At 42.3% G+C, this 23,122-nt stretch overlaps 1 protein-coding gene across 1 annotated transcript; it reads left to right on the top strand.

The window, feature by feature from the left end:
• The first annotated feature begins 1,500 nt into the window (after nt 1–1,500).
• On the top strand, nt 1,501–15,550 carry LOC125546825. The gene is made up of 4 exons (XM_048710945.1): nt 1,501–1,752; nt 12,524–13,030; nt 14,355–15,090; nt 15,213–15,550. The coding sequence occupies exons 1-3, from the start codon at nt 1,501–1,503 to the stop codon at nt 14,508–14,510; spliced, it is 915 nt and encodes a 304-aa protein (XP_048566902.1). The 3' UTR covers nt 14,511–15,090; nt 15,213–15,550.
• Nucleotides 15,551–23,122: the final 7,572 nt, after the last annotated feature.

Below are 23,122 nucleotides of genomic sequence, written 5' to 3'. Positions count from 1 at the left end.
TGGGCCTCTTTTGGGTCGTGCCTGATATGACCATGGTGACACACGGTAATTCAATGAAAGAGATGAGTGGTAATTTAATTACTCGCTCAAACTATGGTACAAAGAACTATAATATACCTTGTCAGAGCAGACCCAGTGCGATGCAACATAATATTCACCGTGGAACGAACGGAAAGTTGCGAGTATTATGTGGTCCAAAAATAAGAAATGAAAATAAATATGTACAAGTGCTAGGGGTTCACAACAACATTATTCAACCGATGATGAGCAAGGAGCCAGAACCAGAAGAGGTGCAACCCACGTTTAGAACTCCACCAGAATGGATCAGGATCGGTGCAATTTTGATTGCCGTGGAACAAGGCGTTTGCATGCAATCTCAAAAGTGCATGCATACGTACAAGATTGTCAACTAGAATATTTTATTAGGAAGGTTTCTTAGATAGAGTAGTAATCATGATTTGCCTAGTTTGTTAAGATTTTGATTCCTTCAAAGTAGTTCAAGTCTTGCACGACTTGTTTAGGAAGATATTTGTGTTAGTTCTTTTTTCTTGTTGGCACGGACGTGAGTCGCCTATTTAAATGCCAGGCTACGGCCGTGTATAGGGGATCAGTTTTTGAGTTTTCTTTTAAGTATGAGATATACAGAAAAACGTCCGAGTTACGGGCGGCCATATCTTGTGTATTATCTATGATTTTCCCATCATGGAAATTTACTAGCGACGGAGGGTTGATCATCACATCGACACCTACGTGCTGATCCAAGAGGGTCATTATTTTTATTCGTGTATTTTCGTACGCGGGTGAAAATTATCTTAAAGGTTGCGAGGAGGAACAGGGGGACGAACTGTTGATCAAGCATCGCCGTGAAAGATCGGGCCATCTACACGCACAAATTAGCATCTCGCTAATTTGTCCCTCATCAAGTGGTATTCAGAGCAAAGTTTAGTCACGGTGACTCAGATTGTAATATCGTCTACGGACTCAAGTATCAACATGTTGAGCAGGAACATATTGATGGAGGAGGAAGGCATTGGCGAGGTCACTCTTTTTCACACTCGTTGCGTCGTGAACGAACGACGTGTCAATCTGACAATCAATGAGAGTACCGCAGTCAATATGGTGAGCATCGAGGTGGTGGAAAAATTGGGGCTGAAGATGGCGCCTCTTGAATGACCGTACACGCTGAAGTGGTTCAAAGGTGAAATCAAAATTACGCATCAGATTTTGCTAATTTTTGATCTGGGAAAATATTGTTGTGCGGAATTTTTTCATGTTTGTCCTGTGTCCATGGTGTCGTGCCATTTGCTACTTGGGGACCCATGGTGCAAGCGTGTTGGGGCTGTTCGGGATGTGAAGAAAAATAGTTATTCTTTATCACGAAAGGGCAAACAAATTTGTTTTATTCCCATGCCAATGGATGTGTTCGATGCTGATTGAAAAGATCGTTTGCGAAAAAGAAGAGAAGAGGTAGAAGAAATAAAAGAAGAAGTTGATGCACCGATGAAGGGTCTAAATCTCTTAGTGAAGAAGGTGCAGGAGGATGATGATTCTAAACAGCAGCGATGGAGTGTTTTTAAAACACAGTGTAAGATCAACTTTCGTGCTTGCAAGATGATAATTGATGGTGGCAACTTTAATAACGCCATTAGCAGAGATCTAGTGGAAGCTTTGGGTATGTCCATGTGGCGGCACCCACGGCCGCACCACGTGGAGTGGTTGTACAATTCTGGTAAATTAAAAATCACACACAAGGTACGCGTAGCATTTGCGGTTGGAGATTACATTGAGAAGGTGGACTGTGATGTATTGCCGATGGATGCATGTCATTTACTATTAGGAAGACCATGGCAGTATGATCATGATGCTGTACACGCAGGGAAATCCAACACTTACACATTTATGCATGATGGAAGGCGACACATGTTGAAACCAATGGCAGAGAAGGAAATCAAGATAGAGCTACAAATTACGGAGAAGGGGGTGCACAAAATTGACACGAAACCAGGGACGGTTTCACTTCAAGGGCGAGAGGATGATATGACCATGGTGACACACGGTAATTCAATGAAAGAGATGAGTGGTAATTTAATTACTCGCTCAAACTATGGTACAAAGAACTATAATATACCTTGTCAGAGCAGACCCAGTGCGATGCAACATAATATTCACCGTGGAACAGACGGAAAGTTGCGAGTATTATGTGGTCCAAAAATAAAAGATGAAAATAAATATGTACAAGTGTTAGGGGTTCACAACAACATTATTCAACCGATGACGAGTAAGGAGCCAGAACCAGAAGAGGTGCAACCCACGTTTAGAACTCCACCAGAATGGATCAGGATCGGTGCAATTTTGATTGCCGTGGAACAAGGCATTTGTATGCAATCTCAAAAGTGCATGCATACGTACAAGATTGTCAACTAGAATATTTTATTAGGAAGGTTTCTTAGATAGAGTAGTAATCATGATTTGCCTAGTTTGTTAAGATTTTGATTCCTTCAAAGTAGTTCAAGTCTTGCACGACTTGTTTAGGAAGATATTTGTGTTAGTTATTTTTTCTTGTTGGCACGGACGTGAGTCGACTATTTAAATGCCAGGCTATGGCCGTGTATAGGGGATCAGTTTTTGAGTTTTCTTTTGAGTATGAGATATACAGAAAAACGTCCGAGTTACGGGCGGCCATATCTTGTGCATTATCTGTGATTTTCCCATCGTGGAAATTTACTAGCGACGGAGGGTTGATCATCACATCTTCGCCTACGTGCTGATCCAAGGGGGTCATTATTTTTATTCGTGTATTTTCGTACGCGGGTGAAAATTATCTTGAAGGTTGCGAGGAGGAACAGGCAGACGAACTGTTGATCAAGCATCGCCGTGAAAGATCGGGCCATCTACACGCACAAATTAGCATCTCGCTAATTTGTCCCTCATCAGTGCCACGTGTCGACGTATCATAGGCGTCTTCCGTCCAATGAGTGGTTGACATCTGTCCCAACGATGAGCCGACACGTGTTTCCTCCAGCCAATGATGATTTTACACGTGGAAAATCCCCATTGTTAGGGGTTGTTAACGGATTATCGGATCCAAAACCCGACCCGATAGCTTAACGGCGTTCCGTTACGGTGGATGCCACATGTCGGTCACCCTTGACGAAAGCGCCTCTGTGATGCGCGATTTATCGTCATGAAAGTGGACACTTCCGTGATGATAATTTTGGTAATGTCATGGAACACTTCTACGACGGCACAGGTATGACTATCTTGATTCTGTTATAAATTTGTCATGGATGTACATGCATGACAAAAAAGCGACCTACTGTGATAAACACGTCTCATCACGGAAGTGTATTTTTTTGTAGTGTATGACAAAGAGTTATATGCTTTAGTGCGAGTTTTGCATGAATGGGAACATTATCTTCGCCCTCTTGAATTTATCATTCATACCGATCATGAAACGCTTAAATACCTTAAGGGTCAAACCAAGTTGAACAAGCGACATGCTAAATGGAGTGAATTCATTGAGTCTTTTCCTTATGTCATCAAGTACATCAAAGGTAAGGAAAATGTTGTGGTGGACGCTCTTTCCCGCATATGCATGCTTGTTACTCAACTTGAATTGGATTTCATTGGCTTTGAGCACATAAAAGACTTGTATGCACATGATCCTACTTTTGCTATTCCATATGCCAAGTGTTTGACGCATACATCTTGGGAATGCTATTACATGAAAGATGGATATCTTATGACAGCTAACAAACTTTGCATCCTCGAGTCTTATCTTCGTTTGTTGTTTTTGCAGGAATCTCATGGAGGAGGACTAATGGGACATTTTGGACGTGACAAGACTTTTGCTACGCTCTCCAAGAACTATTATTGGCCCAAGATGTTTCGCGAAGTCAACTGCTTCACCAACCGATGCTCTACATGTCGCAAAGCTAAGTCTAAAGCTCAATCCCATGGCCTTTACATGCCTCTCCCAATTCCATATCAATCATGGGAAGATATTAGCATGGATCTTATACTTGGATTGCCTAGAACTAGAAATGAAAAGGATTCGATATTTGTTGTTGTGGACCGATTCTCTAAGATGGCACATTTCATTCCTTGCAACAGAATAGACGATGCTTCACATGTTGCCAATATCTTTTGTAGGAAATCTTATGGCTACATGGAGCGCCAAAGACGATTGTCTCGAACCGCAACGTCAAGTTCTTTAGTTACTTTTGGAAGACCCTATGCGCCAAGCTCGTAATCAAGCTACTCTTCTCCATGGCTTAGCATCCTCCAACCGACGGCCAAACGGAGGTGACCAACCGCACGCTCTCCACTCTACTTCGCATGCTAATTAAGAATAACATCAAGGAGTGGGAGGAGTGTCTACCTATCGCCGAGTTCGCCTACAACCGCTCAAGACACTCAACTACCGGCAAGTCCCCCTTTGAGGTCGTCTACGGATTCAACCCATTGTCCCCTTTGGACATTCTTCCTCTACCACTACAAGAGAGCATTAATATGGATGCAAGTGCAGGTGTGAACCATCTAAAGAAGGTGCATGAAGATACAAGGCACACCATCGAGCGCCAAGTACAATGACTTGCGACCAAGCTCAACATCAACAAGCACCCCTTGGTGTTCAACATTGGAGATCTTGTGTGGCTACACCTTCGCAAGGACTGCTTCCCCAACAAACGTAAGTCCAAACTTTGTCCACGAGCGGATGGACCCTTCAAGGTGCTTGAACGCTACAACAACAATGCCTACAAGATCGACATTCCAGCGACAAGTACTCCGTGAGCGACATCTTTAATGTCAAAGATCTCTCGCCCTACCATGGTGATGAGGATTTCAATACGAGGTCGGATCTTCCCCTAGGGAGGGGAGATGATGCGGAGCATCCTACGGTCATCCCCATGGACCTACCATCATCTCACGAAGTGCCAAGAGAACCTATGACTCGAGCTAGAGCTAGAGCTCTCGAGACCGAGGTGACTTCTGTCCTTAGTGATATTACATATGATCCTCTCGAGACATGGCTACTACCTAAGTCTGAAATGTTGTGCATGATTAGGTACCAAGAGGACCCTCCCGAAGAGGCACGTGAAGACGGACAAGCCGTCAAGTCCATGGATGAAGAGGAACGCCGAAAGGAGAAGAAGACAGCTCCAGGGCCCGGACATCCCGCACCGAGCCCGGACATCCAGCCGCTAGAGAAATCATCTAAAGAAGCATTCCAACCGCCGAGCATCTACAGGACCCAGACATCCGGCCCCATCCTGGACATCCGGCCCGGCCCGAAAATCCATCCCCAATGTCCGGATATCCGAAAAAGCTGCAAATAGATGACAGGAGAGAAGCCCCGTCAGCCTGGACATCCGGCCCCAGCCCCGGACATCCGGCTCCTCCCAAAGGCCTGGACATCCGGCCCGACGCCCGGACGTCCAGCCCCGTCTGTCTGCGCACAGTAAAGGGCCGAGGCCAATGTACCCTTTCGCCCCCTAGACTTATATATACTCTCCTCCTACCTACATTTTAGGGTTATTGTTGTGTTAGCTCATTTGTGAGATAGAGCTTCGCTCATCCATCCGGATCTACTCCATCGTGAGGGACAGGTACCTCTTCGGAGAAGATCCACTTGGATTCAAGACCTCCTCACGGACAAGACCATCAAAACATCCTTTGGAGAAGACCGGTTACCATTTGTATCGCCCCTTGTTGACTTTGGATCTTGTATCTTCTCTCGTGTTATGAGTATCTAGCACATGTGTGACTTAATCTTGTTGGTTTGAGTGTTTATTTCTGTGCCCCTTTGTGATTTCCCCTTGTGTTTTCCCTCGTGTTCTTCGCGGGATCCACTCCTTTCGTGAATGATCGACCATATAGGGTTCCACCCTACATCAAGAAGGGCGAGTTAGATGCAATTTCTCATATTCCAGTCGTTTCTGAGTACCAAGACATCTTTCCAGAAGAGCTTTCGGGAATGCCTCCTCACCGGCCAGTTGAATTCGTTATCGATCTTGAGCCTGGTACTGAACCCATTTGCAAGCATCCATACAAGCTTGGACCAAATGAGTTGAAGGAATTGAAGAAACAACTCGATGAACAAGAGCGGTTGGGTTTGATCAGACCGAGTTCATCTCCGTGGGGTTGTGGTGTTCTTTTTGTCCAGAAGAAGGATGGCACGGACCGACTTTGCGTCTATTACCGTCCATTGAACAAGAAGACTATCAAGAACAAGTATCATCTTCCCAACGTCAATGAGCTATTCGAGCAACTTAAAGGTGCTAAAGTATTCTCCAAGCTTGACCTCGGTATGGGTTATCATCAGATTCACATTCGTGAACAAGATATTCCCAAGACAATATTCAGAACAAGCTTTTGTTCTTATGAATATACCGTCATGTCTTTCGGTCTTGTTAATGCTCCTCCAATGTTCTCTCGCATGATGAACTTCATCTTCAACCCCTACACAAATGAATTTGTCCTGGTGTATCTCGATGATATCTTGGTCTTCTGCAAGAATAAGAAGGATCATGCCAAGCATTTGCGATTGGTCTCGACAAGCTCAGAGAGTATCAATTCTATGCGATGTTTTACAAATGTGAGTTTTGGCTTGATGAAGTTCTTTACCTTGGTCATATCATCTCCGCCAAAGGCATTGTTGTTAATCTGGAGAAGGTTTCTGCAATTGTGAATTGGGAGCCTCCTTAGATTGTCAAGCAGCTCCGCTGTTTCCTTGGTCTTGCAAGCTATTGCCGAAGATTCGTTGAGAATTTCTATAAGATTGCAAAGCCTCTTTCCAACCTCCTCCGGAAGCATGTCAAGTATGTCTGACCTCCTGAGTGTGACGTTGCTTTCAACACTCTAAAAGAGAAGCTTGTCTCAGCTCCTGTCTTAACTCCTCCTGATGAATCCAAGCCATTCGAAGTTTTCTGTGATGCCTCTTTGCAAGGTCTCTGCGCTGTGTTAATGCAAGAGAAGAAAGTTGTGGCTTATACCTCTCGTCAGTTGAAGCCCAACGAAAGGAACTACCCCACTCACGATCTTGAGTTGGCGACAGTTGTCCATGCATTAATAACATGGAGACATCTCTTATTGGGAAGGCAAGTGGACATTTTCACCAATCACAAGAGCCTCAAGTATATATTCACTCAACCTAACCTCAACCTCAGGAAAACTCGTTGGGTTGACATGATTCAAGAGTACAATCCGAGTATAGAATATACTCCAGGCAAGGCCAATGTGATTGCAGATGCTTTGAGTAAAAATGCTTATTGCAACAGCTTAATCCTCAAGCCATTTCAACCGGATCTTTGTGAAGCTTTCCGCAAGCTCAATCTCCAAGTTGTTCCTCAAGGTTTTCTCACTACAAGAAATATGTCAACTAGTGACATTCTCTTAGTCACCCCAGCTGAATTGGTCGTAAATCCATGGCCATTTCGCTTGGAAGGGCTCGAACCCTGAAATTGCCTTACACCAAATGGTCATAAAGCAGAAAAGAGTGGTCAATGACCTTATTTCTACCTGATTATGACCAATATAAATGGTCATGAGGTTGTGAACATGGATGCATTGGTACTTATTGCTATGACTAGGCGCCACCTCATCAGTTTTGCGTATCTATCAGGTCCATGTGTCAATTTTTGCCCTAGGTTGTGAAGCAACCTATATTTTTGTTTTTCCCAAAATTCCCAAAAAATTCTCATAAATTCTTTGGATCATATCTTCGTCAAATATGTAAAAAAACCTTCCTCACCTAGTTCAGATGTAATTCAACAATATTCATTTTCCTATTCTGTTCAGAACAACACTTTGTGAAGGAAGTGCTATTTACATATACTTGATTGACCTCAAAATTTTTGGGCACTCTTTCCTATCCAAATCATTACCTTGTGACAAATTTTAGCTCCATTTGCCTAGTAAATGTTCCTCGGCAAATTTCCAAAGTTTTCATTCAGTTAGAAGCTTTGTGAAGGAAGAACTAGCTATGCATATTATAATGAGTTGAATTCTTGCCACATATACTATATGCCCATATCATATCTCTCTAGAAAGTTTTAGCTCCATCTAACAAACCATGATAGCTCACCATCCAATCTTTGTTTATAGTAATATTTTTAGGTTGTGAAGCAACTATATTTTATATTGCTTTATAATTGTAGCCAATTTACCAGGACATGACCCTGCCCATACAAACTCACTACGCCAAATTTTAGCTCATTTAATTTAACCAATTGCCCTCAATATTTTTTCCAATTTTCTGTTCAATGGAGAGCAGAGTGAAGGAAGTACCATTTTTATATATCCAAATGGAGTGAAATTTTTACAATCCCTTCATATTCCCAAATTATCACCCTCCTCCAAATTTCATCTCAATCCATTTACCCATTTGAGCCCAGCTTCAACATCCATATTTTTGCCTGATGTGGTACTTTACAAAGCAAGTGCCATTTAAGCTACTCCATTTGAGCTCAAAATTTGCCAAGACAGTCTCCCTAGTAGCTGATCATCCTCAGCCAAAACTCAAGCCCATTGGCCATGTTCGTTCCCCGTACCGCTAATCAAACACTTGGCAACTAATTCATGTTTGAGCATAGTTCGGTCTCCTCCTGAGATTCTTCTACTGTCATTTTCTTCCTAGAATCTACCTGGGGAGTTCCCAACCCACTAGACATGCCTAGGCCGCCCAGAACACATGACAACGCCACAGTCACGCAGTGACCACGCGGCGGGCATGTGAGTTTACGCGCTTTGGAGTTGGGGCCCTAGGCCACTATCCAAACCTCGACCTATCGCCACCAAACCATGTATTTCTACTTAAATAGATACTTATATAACGAGAAATGATTTTTTGAAAAAATAAAGAGCAAACTATAAGGCAGTTACAGTTCAAATTTGACCCATTTCCTACTGAATCGGCGGGAATTTGTCTTTTTCACCAGAGGTGGATCAAAACTTTTGACACCCAACCATTTTTGTCAATTGTGCATTAAATATGGCCTAGTATTTTAGAAAAATTGATTTGGTCCAATTTTGCAACAAATATATGGTAGGTCCTTCACAAAAAAAATTCATTTCGGGCACTTGGAAAATGGAAAATGAATTTTCCGTGCAAAGAAAAAGTCCCTTAGGCAACATTGTTTGGAATTCCAAGATGCACCCTTGTGCACAATATGAGATCATTTGAACAAACTATGCCATGAATGTGGCCATAAGATTATTCATTTGGCTTGAAAGCCATTAATCTTCACGCATGATAGCTCATTTCTGAGAACACTTTTTTAAAATAATTGCCGTATTACAATTTATTATTTTTCCTCGAAACTTTGTCACATATAATGACACAATACGAAGGTTTTCCAATTTTTTGATTTTTTTGAATTTTTTATGCTCGTTTCAAAATGTAGTCAAAATGGCGGGCTTGACCGTTGCTAGCTAGTGGTTGAATCTTGAAAAACTTTTGATGTTTCTTTATTAAGTAGATACTTATGTACCTAGAAATTTTTTTTGGGAAAAATAAATAGCAAACTATGAGGCAACTACAGTTCTAATTTGACCAGCTTCCTGCTGAATCGATGGAAATTTATCTTTTTCACTAGAGGTGGATCAAAGCTTTTAACACCCAACCATTTGGTCAATTGTGCATTAAATATGGCCTGGTATTTTATAAAATTGATTTGGTCCAATTTGGAAACAAATATATGGTAGGTCCTTCACAAAAAAAACTCATTTCGGGCACTCAAAAAATGCAAAATGAATTTTCCGTGCAAAGAAAATGAAAACTCCCTTAGGCAACATCGTTTGGAATTCGAAGATGCACCCATTTGCATAATATGAGATCATTTGAACAAACTATGCCATGAATGTGACCATAAGATTGATTATTTCGCTTGAAAGCCATGAATCTTCCCGCATGATAGCTCATTTATGAGAACACTTTTTTAAAATAATTGCCGTATTAAAATTTATTTTTTTTCCTGAAAACTTGGTCACATATAATGACACAATGCGAAGGTTTTCCAAAGTTTTTATTTTTTTGAAATTTTTTGCCCGTTTCAATATGTGGTTAAAATGACGGGCTTGACCGTTCCTAGCTAGTTGTTGAATCTTGGAAAACTTTTGATGTTTATCTGATTAAATAGATACTTATGTACGTATAAATGTTTTTTGGAAAAAATAAAGAGCAAACTATGAGGCAGCTGTAGTTCAAATTTGACCCGCTTCCTATTGAATCGGTGAAAATTTGTCTTTTTCATCAGAGGTGGATCAAAGCTTTTGACACCAAACCATTTGGTCATTTGTGAATTAAATATGGCCTAGTATTTTAGAAAATTGATTTGGTCCAATTTTGCAACAAATATATGGTAGGTCCTTCAAAAAAATACTCATTTCGGGCACTCAAAAAATGCAAAATGAATTTTGCATGCAAAGAAAATGAAAACTCCCTTAGGCAACATTGTTTGGAATTCGAAGATGTACCCTTTTGCATAATATGAGATCATTTGAACAAACTATGCCATGAATGTGGCCATAAGATTGATCATTTGGCTTGAAAGCCAGGAATCTTCATGCACGATAGCTCATTTCTGAGAACACTTTTTAAAAATAATTGCCGTATTAGAAGTTTATTATTTTTTCTGAAAACTTGGTCACATATAATAACACAATGCGAAGGTTTTCCAATTTTTTGATTTTTTTGAATTTTTTATGCCCATTTCAAAATCCGGTCAAAACGGCAGGCTTGACCGTTCCTAGCTAGTGGTTTAATCTTGCAAACTTTTGATGTTTCTCTGACTAAATAGATACTTATGTACCTATAAATTATTTTTGGAAAAAATAAAGAGCAAACTATGAGGCAACTGCAGTTCAAATTTGACCCGCTTCCTATTGAATCGGCAGAAATTTGTCTTTTTCACCAGAGGTGTATCAAAGATTTTAACACCCAACCATTTGGTAAATTGTGAATTAAATATGGCCTAGTATTTTAGAAAATTGTTTGGTCCTATTTTGCAACAAATATATGGTAGGTCCTTCACAAAAAAACTCATTCCGGGCACTCAAAAAATGGAAAATGAATTTTCCGTGCAAAGAAAATGAAAACTCTCTTAAGCAACATTGTTTGAAATTCCAAGATGCACCCTTGTGCACAATATGAGATCATTTGAACAAACTATGCCATGAATGTGGCCATAAGATTGATTATTTGGCTTGAAACCGAGGAATCTTCACGCATGGTAGCTAATTTCTGAGAACACTTTTTTAAAATAATTGCAGTATTACAAGTTTATTTTTTTTCCCGAAAACTTGGTCACATATAATGACACAATGCGAGGGTTTTCCAATTTTTTATTTTTTTGAATTTTTTATGCCCGTTTGAAAATGCAGTCAAAACGGCGGGCTTGACCGTTACTAGCTAGTGGTTGAATCTTGAAAAACTTTTGATGTTTCTCTGATTAAATAGATACTTATATACCTATAAATGATTTTTAGAAAAAATAAAGAGCAAACTATGAGGTAGCTACAGTTCAAATTTGACCCGCTTACTATTGAATCGGTAGAAATTTGTCTTTTTCACCAGAGATGGATCAAATATTTTGAAACCCAACCATTTGATCAATTGCGAATTAAATATGGCCTAGTATTTTAGAAAATTGATTTGGTCCAGTTTTGCAACAAATATATGGTAGGCCCTTCACAAAAAAAACTCATCTCGGGCACTCAAAAATGGAAAATGAATTTTCTGTGCAAAGAAAATAAAAACTCCCTTAGGCAACATTGCTTGGAATTCCAAGATGCACCCTTGTGCACAATATGAGATCATCTTTTTTTTTATGTGAAAAGATAGAAGAAAAACAAAATAATGGCCAGGTAGATTCCTTTTGGAAACATAACTCGTCTTTTTGATGAGAGGTGGATCGAAAACATTTTATATGTTAAGATTTGGTCAACTGTACATAAAATGATGTATTATAGTTTTGAAAAATGGTGTCATGCCATTTTGAAACAAATATTTGGTAGATTCTTCTCTAAAAAAGATTTTTTTCACTCCGAAAATAGAAAATGGTTTTTTTTTCTAAAAACTCATTTCTCATAACACTTTTTAAAGATATTTGCCTTATTCCAATTCCAAGTTTGTTAGTTTTCCTAAAAACTAGGTCAGATTTGCTGACATAATGAGAATTTTTTTTATTTTTTTTTGAATTTCTCATATCATAAAACTGTTTATATGATTCAACACCTTATTTTTAATCGATTACGATCAATTTAAATGGTCTTAACGTGTATTGAATTTTGATTGGTCCATGGGATTGTCACGCGGATCGCGTCTCCAATGCCGTAAAGTGCTCCCGGATCCGATGATACCCCTTTCTCCCTCACTCCCCTCTTTGTCTAAAACAGAAAATCACACACCCTCTCACCCCACGAAGCCCGGCCCACAGCCCCGCACACGAACCCTAGCGCTATCCCTTGCAGCCGCCTCCCACCGCTGCTCCAGATCGAGATCCGCCTCCCTCTCCGCTCATAGCCTCCCTCTCCGCTCGCGCCGGTGTGCACCCTCCCTCCCATCCCTCTCCCCTACCTTTGCCGCCCATCTTCGCCACCGCGCATCCATAGGAGCAACACGAGTGGCGCGCCATGGGGCGACACCGCCGACTTCTTCTCATCACCTCGCCGCGTGCTGTTCCTGCGGGTTGTCGCTGCGGGGGCCGGGTGCGCCCTCCTCGCGCCTGCGGAGGATGACGAGGGCGAGGACGCGGAGGCCGGCGAGGGGGGAGGCGGCGGAGGGTTGCGCCTGGTGGCCATCCGGTGGGCCCGCGTCACCTGCGCCCTCAAGAACAAGCGCGGGGACATGGTGAGCCGCTCTGGTACGAGCACACTCGTGTGTGATCCCGGGCGCCGCAGGGCCAGCGACAAGTGCGTGAAGGAGAAGCGCAAGACCATCAACGGAGACGACCTGATCTGGTCCATGGGCACGCTCGGCTTCGAGGACTACGTCGAGCCCCTCAAGCTGCACCTCAAGCTCTATCAGCAGGTATTAATATTCATTCATTCCCCTCTTCTCTCTCTATTAGCCATGTTGCTACAGAAATTACGTGCTAATTTCCCACATCTCCCTTGCGCTACGCATGTGCTGCCTGAGAGGAATTCTGAATTTGTGTGAGAGGAAGGCTGGGTGGGTATAGTATTGGTGTTGAGGAATTCTGAATTTCGCCTAGGGGCACTGTATTTGTGATGTTTAGCTGCAGTGATATGGTTCCTAGGCTCCTGATAGACAGGCAAGAGGATGCCTCTGATTCCGTATGACCATTCAAAACATGAAAAAGGAAACTGATCTGTGCCCACTCCTGTTGTCGAAATGTTTCTGTTGTATGTTAACTGAAAAATGTTTGTTTCTTTCATATACTTGTGAAGCCCAATGGCTATCATAAAAAAATGATATGTGCTTATTTATGTTGCTGGATTTCTATTATATGCTATAACTGAGAAAGGGATGGTAAATCTATAGATTTAAGTATTAATACCTGCTGATAGAGCTTGAGGTGCAGCTTGAGGGGCTCGAGGGGAATGAATGAATATGTTTGCATGGCTAATATTCTAGCATATAATTGTTGCATATATAGAGAGTGGTCCTTTTTGATCTGCAAATGGTAGTAACTGTTGCTTGCCACCACAGCATGTAATGAGCAACAGTCACACACAAATTCAGACAAATGCATCCATGGCCTCACACTACAAACACTTACTGTAGGTAGAGGCTGATGGTGTGACGGAGGCGTGCCCTGATTTGCTCATGCAAGCCCAAACAGGGATCTCGCCGTGGCAACGCCACAGCCTCTGCTCGAGCTAGATCACCATGGTGACGCACAGCATAAGACCCCGCTGTTGGATTCATTTCTCTACAGGTAGCCTATTGCTGAACCTTCATTTATATTTGTTTGGTCCATCTTCTGAATTTTTTTGCGATGTCATGCCTTGACGCAGTAGACGCATAGCTGATTTTGTGATTGGAGTTTCACTATCGACGGCCATATACAAGTTTATGTGGTACCATCATAGAGTTAGGATAATTTTTGCCATGCTCAAAGATTGAGTCATGTACAAAGTTGCCATGCTGATTTTTAGACAGATAAAAACAGGATGCTGAATACCTGCTACTAATGGATACAAGGACGAAATGCATAGTTTCCTGTCAGGTAGTGTTTGTTTGGTGATAGAATGTTGTTTTTTCCTTCCAAGTATAATGCTCCTTTCATGTAGTGATGATACTACATCTATTTCATGTCATGCTTATGCCTCTTCCAGAAAATGTGTTGCACCTACAGTAATCAATCTGACTTATCCATTTTATTTTATAGGCCTTCGAGTTCAAGAGGCTTCTGCTTTACTATGACAACGTACACGACCAACAAGTTCTGCTGATGAGTAGCATCTCTTATTTAGCCATTGTTTCAGCAATTTTCACTTCTGCAGACATGTGTTCTGGTTTTCAGTTCCTGCATAGGCATGGCTGATAAGATAAAGAATAACAACTGTATAAATGGAGGTGGTTGGGTAGCATGGATTATGCTGGACTGACTAAGCTCGAGTCCAAATTTCCTTCATTGTGAATTCAGTTAGCCATTGTTTGAGCAAATCATTTCTGCATACATGTGTACTGGGGTTAGTACTATCTACTATGGTGAATGCCATGCAAATAGTTAACTTGCTTCATTTGATTGCCTGCTACATCTCCACTTAAGTACTCATAATGCTACTGTCCAGATCTTGTTCAATTGGACTGACTACACATCTCTTGTTAAAATTGTGGTCTTGATCTTTTGTTTAAACCTGAGACATCATGCATAACTAGCTTTTCCTTTTCAGTCTAAACCTGAGACCTCTTTTGTTTTATATTCAGTTCTATGACTAATGGTCACACTACTGTTTTGTTGTGCTTGATAAACCTGAGACCTCTTTCTATTCTTCTTCAGGTCACACTGCTGTTTTGCTGTGGTTGATAAACCTGAGACTTCTTTCTATTTTTCAAGGCTGTTTTGTTTAGGCTAGCCATGGAGCAGAAAGAACGACATTGCTACTTCAACAAGAGGGAAGGTAATGATCCTGATGATACTCTTTTCATTTTGTTAATGGGAATATGTGTCCAGTCAATGCATGCTCTGGATGCTAGCTAGTCCTACTAGGCAGTATAGCTAATACTTTTCTTATTCTCGCAGACCCGATGAGGCCATGATGCTTACCTTGCTAGAGTGCGTCAACCCCGGCCATGGCACAACATTCATAGTCTTGAGGTAGCCATGCTGCAACTGCATCAATGATATCCTCTCTGACTAGATAAGTCTTTGGTCTATCCCATTATTTTCTTTTGTTCTTTGGTCGATGGGCCATGATGCCATGACATATACTATTGTGTTGATTCCCTATGTGATGCAGAAGCTATGGTGTTTTGTTTTAAGTCTGTTGTAAATTGTAATTGATAATGATTTGTGTAAAATTAGTGTAGAACATATGTCTTGTTATCTTAAATCGTTCGTGTCGTGCGCCATTTCTGGAACTTTTGGTATTCGTGCAACAGCTAGTCCTTGTGGTTATTATGGTTACATGTTACATGTAGAGATGCTTCATGATTTAGTCCCTAGCTGCTTTCTATATTTGTTTTTATTTTGTTTCTAACTCTGTTGGTTAATTGTTAGATGCCTTTGTTCATCCTGTACGGACATATCCAGAAATGGTGTTTCCTCTCATGTAAAGAGCTCCAGCCTGAAAGTGAACAAGTCTGGAGTGTATTTGTAGTAGTATCACATGTAATGGTGAAATGAATTATGTAAAGATTGTGCTATTAGCGGAAATTGGCATTTGGTTTGATAATTCTCATTTGTTTGCTGTTTTGACTGAAATAATTGTGTGGAAATTGAAACATTGGCTATCTTTAATTAGAACCTGACAAGTGGGACCCAATAGTATTTGGCATATAAAAAGGCGATTTTCCAAATAATATTCACGCGAAACTAAAACTAAGGAAATGGACTGTAAAAAGGCCGAGGCCCAATTGAGAAATAGATGCGAACTAAAAAAGAAATGGTCCAAAAAAGGATCACGACCCTGAAAATAAAAAGGCTGCAATATTGGGCTTGGCCCACGAACCTAACCAAAAATTGACAGAAAAACACAAATAGGCTGAATTGTTGGGCTTGGCCCATGTAAAGCGTCGAATCGGACCGGGCTGATTCTTATCCACGTCAGCTTGCCACGCTGGATCCCTACGTGGCCTGGGGAGGTTGCTAGTGACCAAAAATTTGGTCGTGGAACCAACGACCTTTTACATATCACAAAGAAGGTCGCTAATTTTAGTTTACGACCGCCAACTTTTTACCATCTATTTCTGGTTGCAAAAAGGTCGCAAATGAAAAACAATGACCTTTTAGTGACCAATAGTGATGGTCGCAAGTTGACACATTTCTTGTAGTGTCTTGCCAACCTTCAAGTCACTCCAACTTTGAAAGACCAAATTCGTGAGGCACAACTCCTTGACACCATGGTGAAGAAGGTGAAACATGATATAAGGGCTTACCCAAATACAAGTGCTAACGCATTGATGACAAAGACATTTTATTCTTCGAGGCCGGATTGTGGTTCCTAAAGGTGATCTAAGGAAGGTCATAATGAACGAAGCGCACAGTTCTCTCCTTTCTATTCATCTAGGCAGTTCGTATTGGTGGACTCAAATAAAGCGAGAGATTGCTCAATTCGTGAATGAGTGTGATGTTTGTCGAAGGTTGAAAGCAGAACACCAACGACCAGCTGGTTTCCTCCAACCTCTTGCTATTCCACAATGGAAGTTTGATCATATTAAAATGGACTTCGTTACTGGATTTCCTAAGGCCAAGCATGGGAATGATGCTATTTTCGTTGTCATTAACAAGCTTACAAAAGTGGCTCATTTCCTTCCAATCAAAGAATCTATCACAACAGCTCAGTTGGCAGAGCTATACACCTCCAGAATTGTCTCCTTGCATGATATTCTGCAATTGATCTCTTCAGACCGCGAAAGCATTTTCACTTTAAGTTCTGGGACTCCTTCCAGAAGGCCATGGGCACCAACATTCGCTTCAGCACAGCTTTCTATCCTCAAACAAGTGGACAAGTCGAGCAAGTCAATCAAATTCTCGAAGAAATGCTTAGGGCTTGTGTCATCTCTTTCGGTATGAAGTGGGAAGATTGTCTCCCTTATGTCGAGTTCTCCTACAACAATAGCTTCCAAGCAAGTTCGGGCAAGATCCTATTTGAAATTCTATATGGCAGAAAGTGTCGTACTCTCAATTGGTCAGAGACTGGTGAACGCCAACTTCTTGGCAACGACTTGATCATAGAAGCTGAAGAAATGTGTAAAATCATCCGTGAAAATCTCAAAGCTGAGCAATCGCGCCAAAAGAGTTACTATGATAGCAAGCATCGTGACTTGGCTTTCGAGATCGGAGACCATATCTACCTCCGTGTCTCTCCAATGAAAGGCACTCGATGCTTCGGTATCAAAGGGAAGCTTGCCCCGAGATACGTGGGACCTTTCAAAATCATTGGCCAAAGAGGTGACCTCGCCTATCAACTCGAGCTTCCGTCCAACTTCGCAAATGTGCATGGTGTGTTTCACGTATCACAACTTCACAAGTGCGTCAAGACCCCCGAGCGCACTATCAACTTTGAAGAGATTGACCTCCAAGAAGATTTGTCTTATCATGAGCATCCCGTTGCTATTCTTGAAGAAACCGAGCGCAAGACTCGCAACAAGTCAATCAAATTCTTGAAGGTGAAGTGGTCGCACCATTCCAACCGTGAAGCCACCTGGGAACGCGAGGATCACCTCCGTTCCGAATATCCGGAGTTCTTTCAGTCCTAGATCTCGGGACGAGATCCTCTTATAGTGGTGGAATGTTGTAACACCCCGGATGTAACTTTCCATATTTGTAACTCCAACTCTTGCCATTTCCGGCTATGTGATATGATATTTCCTTCGTGGTTGGGTTTTTGTCTTTCATTTCACATTTTGTTCATGTCATGCATTTGGTCTCATGTCATCATGTGAATCTCATTTGCATTCGTGTTCGTCTCATGCATCCGGTCATTTTCCCCGTTGTCCGTTTCGCAATTCGACACTCCCACATGCACCCGTTGCACCCCTCTAATCTCGTTTCGTGAGTAGGAGAAAAACGGAATGGGTCGATATTTGTCGCGTGGCCTTGGCATATCATCGGTAGGCCGCCTGTCAAATTTCGTTCCATTTGAAGGTTGTTTGATGCCCCAACGGTTAACCAGGTAACCTCATAAGCCTCTCTCTTGTTACAGACCAACACCCCTCCAAAACAGCCCACTAACCCATCTATATCCCCTCCATGCTCTCTGTCGCTGGATCATGATCGTGTGGACAAAAACCGCAACTCATTTGGACTCTCCTAGCTCCCTCTACCTATAAATATGTGACCCTCTTCGAAATTCACGAACAAACCCCTAGATCCATCACTTCCGTCGCCACCAGACGTGTCCGCACCACCGGACACCCGCGCCGCCGCCGCCCGGACCAATCCATGCGTGCCATGTGTCCACCTGGCCGTCCCCGCCGCCGTGGCCCGGAGAGCCCGGAATGGGCCCTCCCGGCCCATCATCGCCCGCATCGCCCCGCGCCTCCCGCTCCTCGTCCCCGCCGCCAACCACCGCCACCGCGCCGACAGCAACGCCGCCCGGAGCCCCGCGCCGCCGCCTTGTCCCTCCGTCGCCGGCCGGCGCCGACACCGCTGCCAACCGCCACCAACGCGCCGACCGCGCTGCCCAGCCTCGCCCTGCACCTTCCCCGGCCCGGATCCGGTGCTCCGCACCACTCCGGCGAGCCTCGCGTCTCCGGCCGCTGTCTTCCTCCACTCCAGCAAAGATCCGGCGAGTTTCCCGACAAGCCTCGTAATCCGTGCCCAAAACCCTAGATCCGGAAGGGTATGAAAACTTCCAAGTCTTGGAGATTTTCAACATCATGTGCCCCTGTTCATCATGCTATATCTCCATACTCATAACTCCGTTTTGCATGCACAATATATCAAAATATTTGTCTCGTGATGATCTTCATGTTTGTGTCATTTGCATGCATGTTACTGTCCATATTGATTCCCTAATCCTTGTTGCACAAGTGTTATATGATGTTGTCTGCTGGAATTTAACAGAACCTGATGATTTGTCATTTTCGTTGCATTTTGTGTGTGCATCCTATGAGCTTCATGTCTACATGTTTTATGAGCTCCATCATGCCATCTTTATAGTGGTGGAAGCCTTGTATTTTTATGATCTGTGTGGTGACTATCACAAGCATGCAAAGTAGGCTATGTGATGTTGCTGTTTTCAGACACTTAGAATATTTTGCAGTCTTTTCCTATTACATTTTGATGCTATGTAAACTTGTTCCTACCATGAGATCCATGTACATTTTGAGATAGTTCAGCCAGAGTTTTTTGAAGATGTGGTATTGCTCTATCCATTCATGCCACTAGTTGCAATTATTGAGTACTCTAGCTTGTCAATACCATGCTCTACTTTTGTTAAATATTGTTCTTGGCAAATTGTTAACATGATATTCCGTTTTTCCATGTGTGTTGCTAGTGACACATGTACCCTATGAACTTTCTCTTGCCACGCTTAGCTTCTTGAACATGTCTAACTACTGTTGGTTACCTTGTTATGCCATGAAATGCTTTTTGGTGAGTGGTTTGAGCTTGCAAAGTTGCTATCATGAATCTGTTTCTGCCATGCTCTGTTTTTTTCTTCCAAGTCTGAAACTGATCATATAATTTGCCATGTTTGCATGGGTGCCACATCATTTTCCGTAAAGTTCAGTAAGGGAGTTTTGTTCTATGCTTTGAGTACTAGCATGCCATTCCTTGTTTGCCATGATATGTTCCTGTAGCATGTTGTTTGCTAGCTCTAAACATTGCTATATGATACTATTTTAACATGTTTAGTATTTTCTCCAAGTCTGTGAATCTGTTATCATTTGCATTTTTTCCATGCTATTTTGAGCTTGTTCTACTGAGTTCTAGTAGGAGCTTAGTGTTCATGATTTGTAGAGCTTCACCTATAATTTATGGCCATGTGCTTTGTTGGTATGTTGGAGTGCCGTAGCATAGTTTCTTCTTGCATTCTATGTGCTATGATGCTGTTAATCGCAGATTTGCATCATTCTTGTTTTGCTTGTCATTTGCAAACCATGCATCCGTTTCCAGTGATCCTTATGTCGATTTCAACCAAAATCACTCACTCTTTCTAGCGGCATGCTTGGTTTGCCAAGTTGATGCCTTGATCATCCTTTCCCTTCTGGAGTACCCATATGCATTGCACATCATATCTTGCATTACATGCCATGTCTTGCATCATGTTGCTTGTGCATTGCATCGTGATCGATTGTTGTTCCATTGCTTGTGTTTGTGCTTTTGGTAGAGCCGGGAGACGAGTTTGTGAACGAGGAACCTATTGAGTACGTTAACGAGGAGCAAGCTTTCGACAACTCTGAGAACTTTGCAGGCAAGATGACCATGACCTTCGATATCAGTTCTATCTTTGCTTGCTAGTTGTTCGTTCTATTGCAATGTTGTGCTACCTACCACTTTTTTTATCATGCCTCCTATATTGCCATGTCAAGCCTCTAACCCACCTTCCTAGCAAACCGTTGTTTGGCTAAGTTACCGCTTTTGCTCAGCGCCTCTTATAGCGTTGCTAGTTGTAGGTGCCTTGCGGGTTGTTCCATGTTGGAACATGGATATGTTGGGATATCACAATATCTCTTATTTTAATTAATGCATCTATATACTTGGCAAAGGGTGGAAGGCTTGGCCTTTTGCTCGGTGTTTTGTTCCACTCTTGCCGCCTTAGTTTCCGTCATACCAGTATTATTTTTCTTGATTTTGCGTTCTACGTGGTTGGGGTTATGGGACCCCCTTGACAGTTCGCCTTGAATAAAACTCCTCCAGCAAGGCCCATCCTTGGTTTTACATTTGCCTAACAACCTATAACTTTCCCTTGGGGTTGCAAATTCGAGGGTCATCTTTATTTTAACCCCCAGGCCAGTGCTCCTCTGAGTGTTGGTCCAAAACGGGCAGCCTGCTGTTTTACTCATAGCTTGTCCCATCTGGTGTGCCCTGAGAATGAGGTACGTGTGACTCGTATCGGGATTTGCCGGCACATCGGGTGGTCTTGCTGGTCTTGTTTTACCATTGTTGAAATGTCTTGTAACCGGGATTCCGAGACTCATCGGGTCATTCCGGGAGAAGGAATATCCTTTGTTGATCGTGAGAGCTTGTGATGGGCTAAGTTGGGACACCCCTGCAGGGTATAAACTTTTGAGAGTCGTGCCCGCAGTTATGTGGTAGATGGGAATTTGTTAATATCCGGTTGTAGAGAACTTGACACTTGACTTAATTAAAAAGAATCAACCGCATGTGTAGCCATGATGGTCTCTTTTCGGTGAAGTCCGGGAAGTGAACACGGTTTGTGTTATGCATGAACGTAAGTAGTTTCAGGATCACTTCTTGATCACTTCTAGCTTCACGGACGTTGCGTAGCTTCTCATCTTACTCTTATTTGCGTACATTAGCCACCATATTTTCTTAGTGCTTGCTGCAACTCCACCTCATTACCTTATCCTACCCATAAGCTTAAATAGTCTTGATCTCGCGGGTTTTGAGATTGCTGAGTCCTCTTGACTCACAGATACTACCAAAATAGTTGCAGCTGCCGATAATACCAGTGCAGGTGATGCTACCGAACTCAAGTGGGAGTTCGACGAGGACCTTGGTCGTTACTATGTGTCATTTCCTAATGATCAGTAGTGGAGCCCAGTTGGGACGATCGGGGATCCAGCATTTGGGTTTATCTTCCTTTTCATTTAGATTTTACCGTAATCGGTCTATGAGTGTATTTTGGATGATGTATGAATTATTTAAGTATTTTGTGAAGTGGCGATTGTAAGCCGACTCTCTTTATCCCTTTCTTGTAAATTACATGGGATTGTGTTAAGATGACCCTTCTTGCGACAAAACCACAATGCGGTTATGCCTCTAAGTCGTGCCTCAACACGTGGGAGATATACCCATATCATGGGTGTTACACTCGTTTTCCCTTTCGTCTTAGTCACTATGACCCACAAGTATAGGGGATCTATCGTAGTCCTTTCTATAAGGAAGAGTCGAACCCAACAAGGAGCAGAAGGAAATGATAAGCAGTTGTCAGTAAGGTATTCTCTGCAAGCACTGAAATTATCGGTAACAGATAGTTTTGTGATAAGGTAGTTTGTAACGGGTAACAAGTAATAAAAGTAAATAAGGTGCGGCAAGATGGCCCAATCCTTTTTGTAGAAAAGGAAAAGCCTGGACAAACTATTATATAAAGGAAAGCGCTCCCGAGGACACATGGGAATTATCATCAAGCTAGTTTTCATCATGTTCATATGATTCGCGTTCGGTACTTTGATAATTTGATATGTGGGTGAACCGGTGCTTGGGTACTGCCCTTCCTTGGACAAGCAGCCCACTTATGATTAACCCCTATTGCAAGCATCCACAACTACAAAAGAAGTATTAAGGTAAACCTAACCACATCATGAAACATATGGATCCAAAGCCCCTTACGAAGCAACTCATAAACTAGGGTTTAAGCTTCTGTCACTCTAGCAACCCATCATCTACTTATTACTTCCCAATGCCTTCCCCTAGGCCCAAACAATGGTGAAGTGTCATGTAGTCGACGTTTTCATGACACCACTAGAGGAAGGACAACATACATCTCATCAAAATATCGAACGAATACCAAATTCACATGACTACTTATAGCAAGACTTCTCCCATGTCCTTAGGAACAAACGTAACTACTCACAGATCATATTCATGTTCATAATCAGAGGGGTATTAATATGCATAAAGGATCTGAACATATGATCTTCCACTGAATAAACCAACTAGCATCAACTACAAATAGTAATCAACACTACTAGCAACCCACAAGTACCAATCTGAGGCTTTGGGACAAATATAGGATACAAGAGATGAACTAGGGTTTGAGATGAGATGGTGCTGGTGAAGATGTTGATGGAGATTGACCC

This window comes from Triticum urartu, chromosome 3 (genome assembly GCF_003073215.2).
Source record: "Triticum urartu cultivar G1812 chromosome 3, Tu2.1, whole genome shotgun sequence".
Lineage (NCBI taxonomy): Eukaryota > Viridiplantae > Streptophyta > Magnoliopsida > Poales > Poaceae > Triticum > Triticum urartu.
The sequence above is the reverse complement of the archived record's forward strand: the minus strand, read 5'-3'. Positions and strand labels throughout refer to the sequence as shown.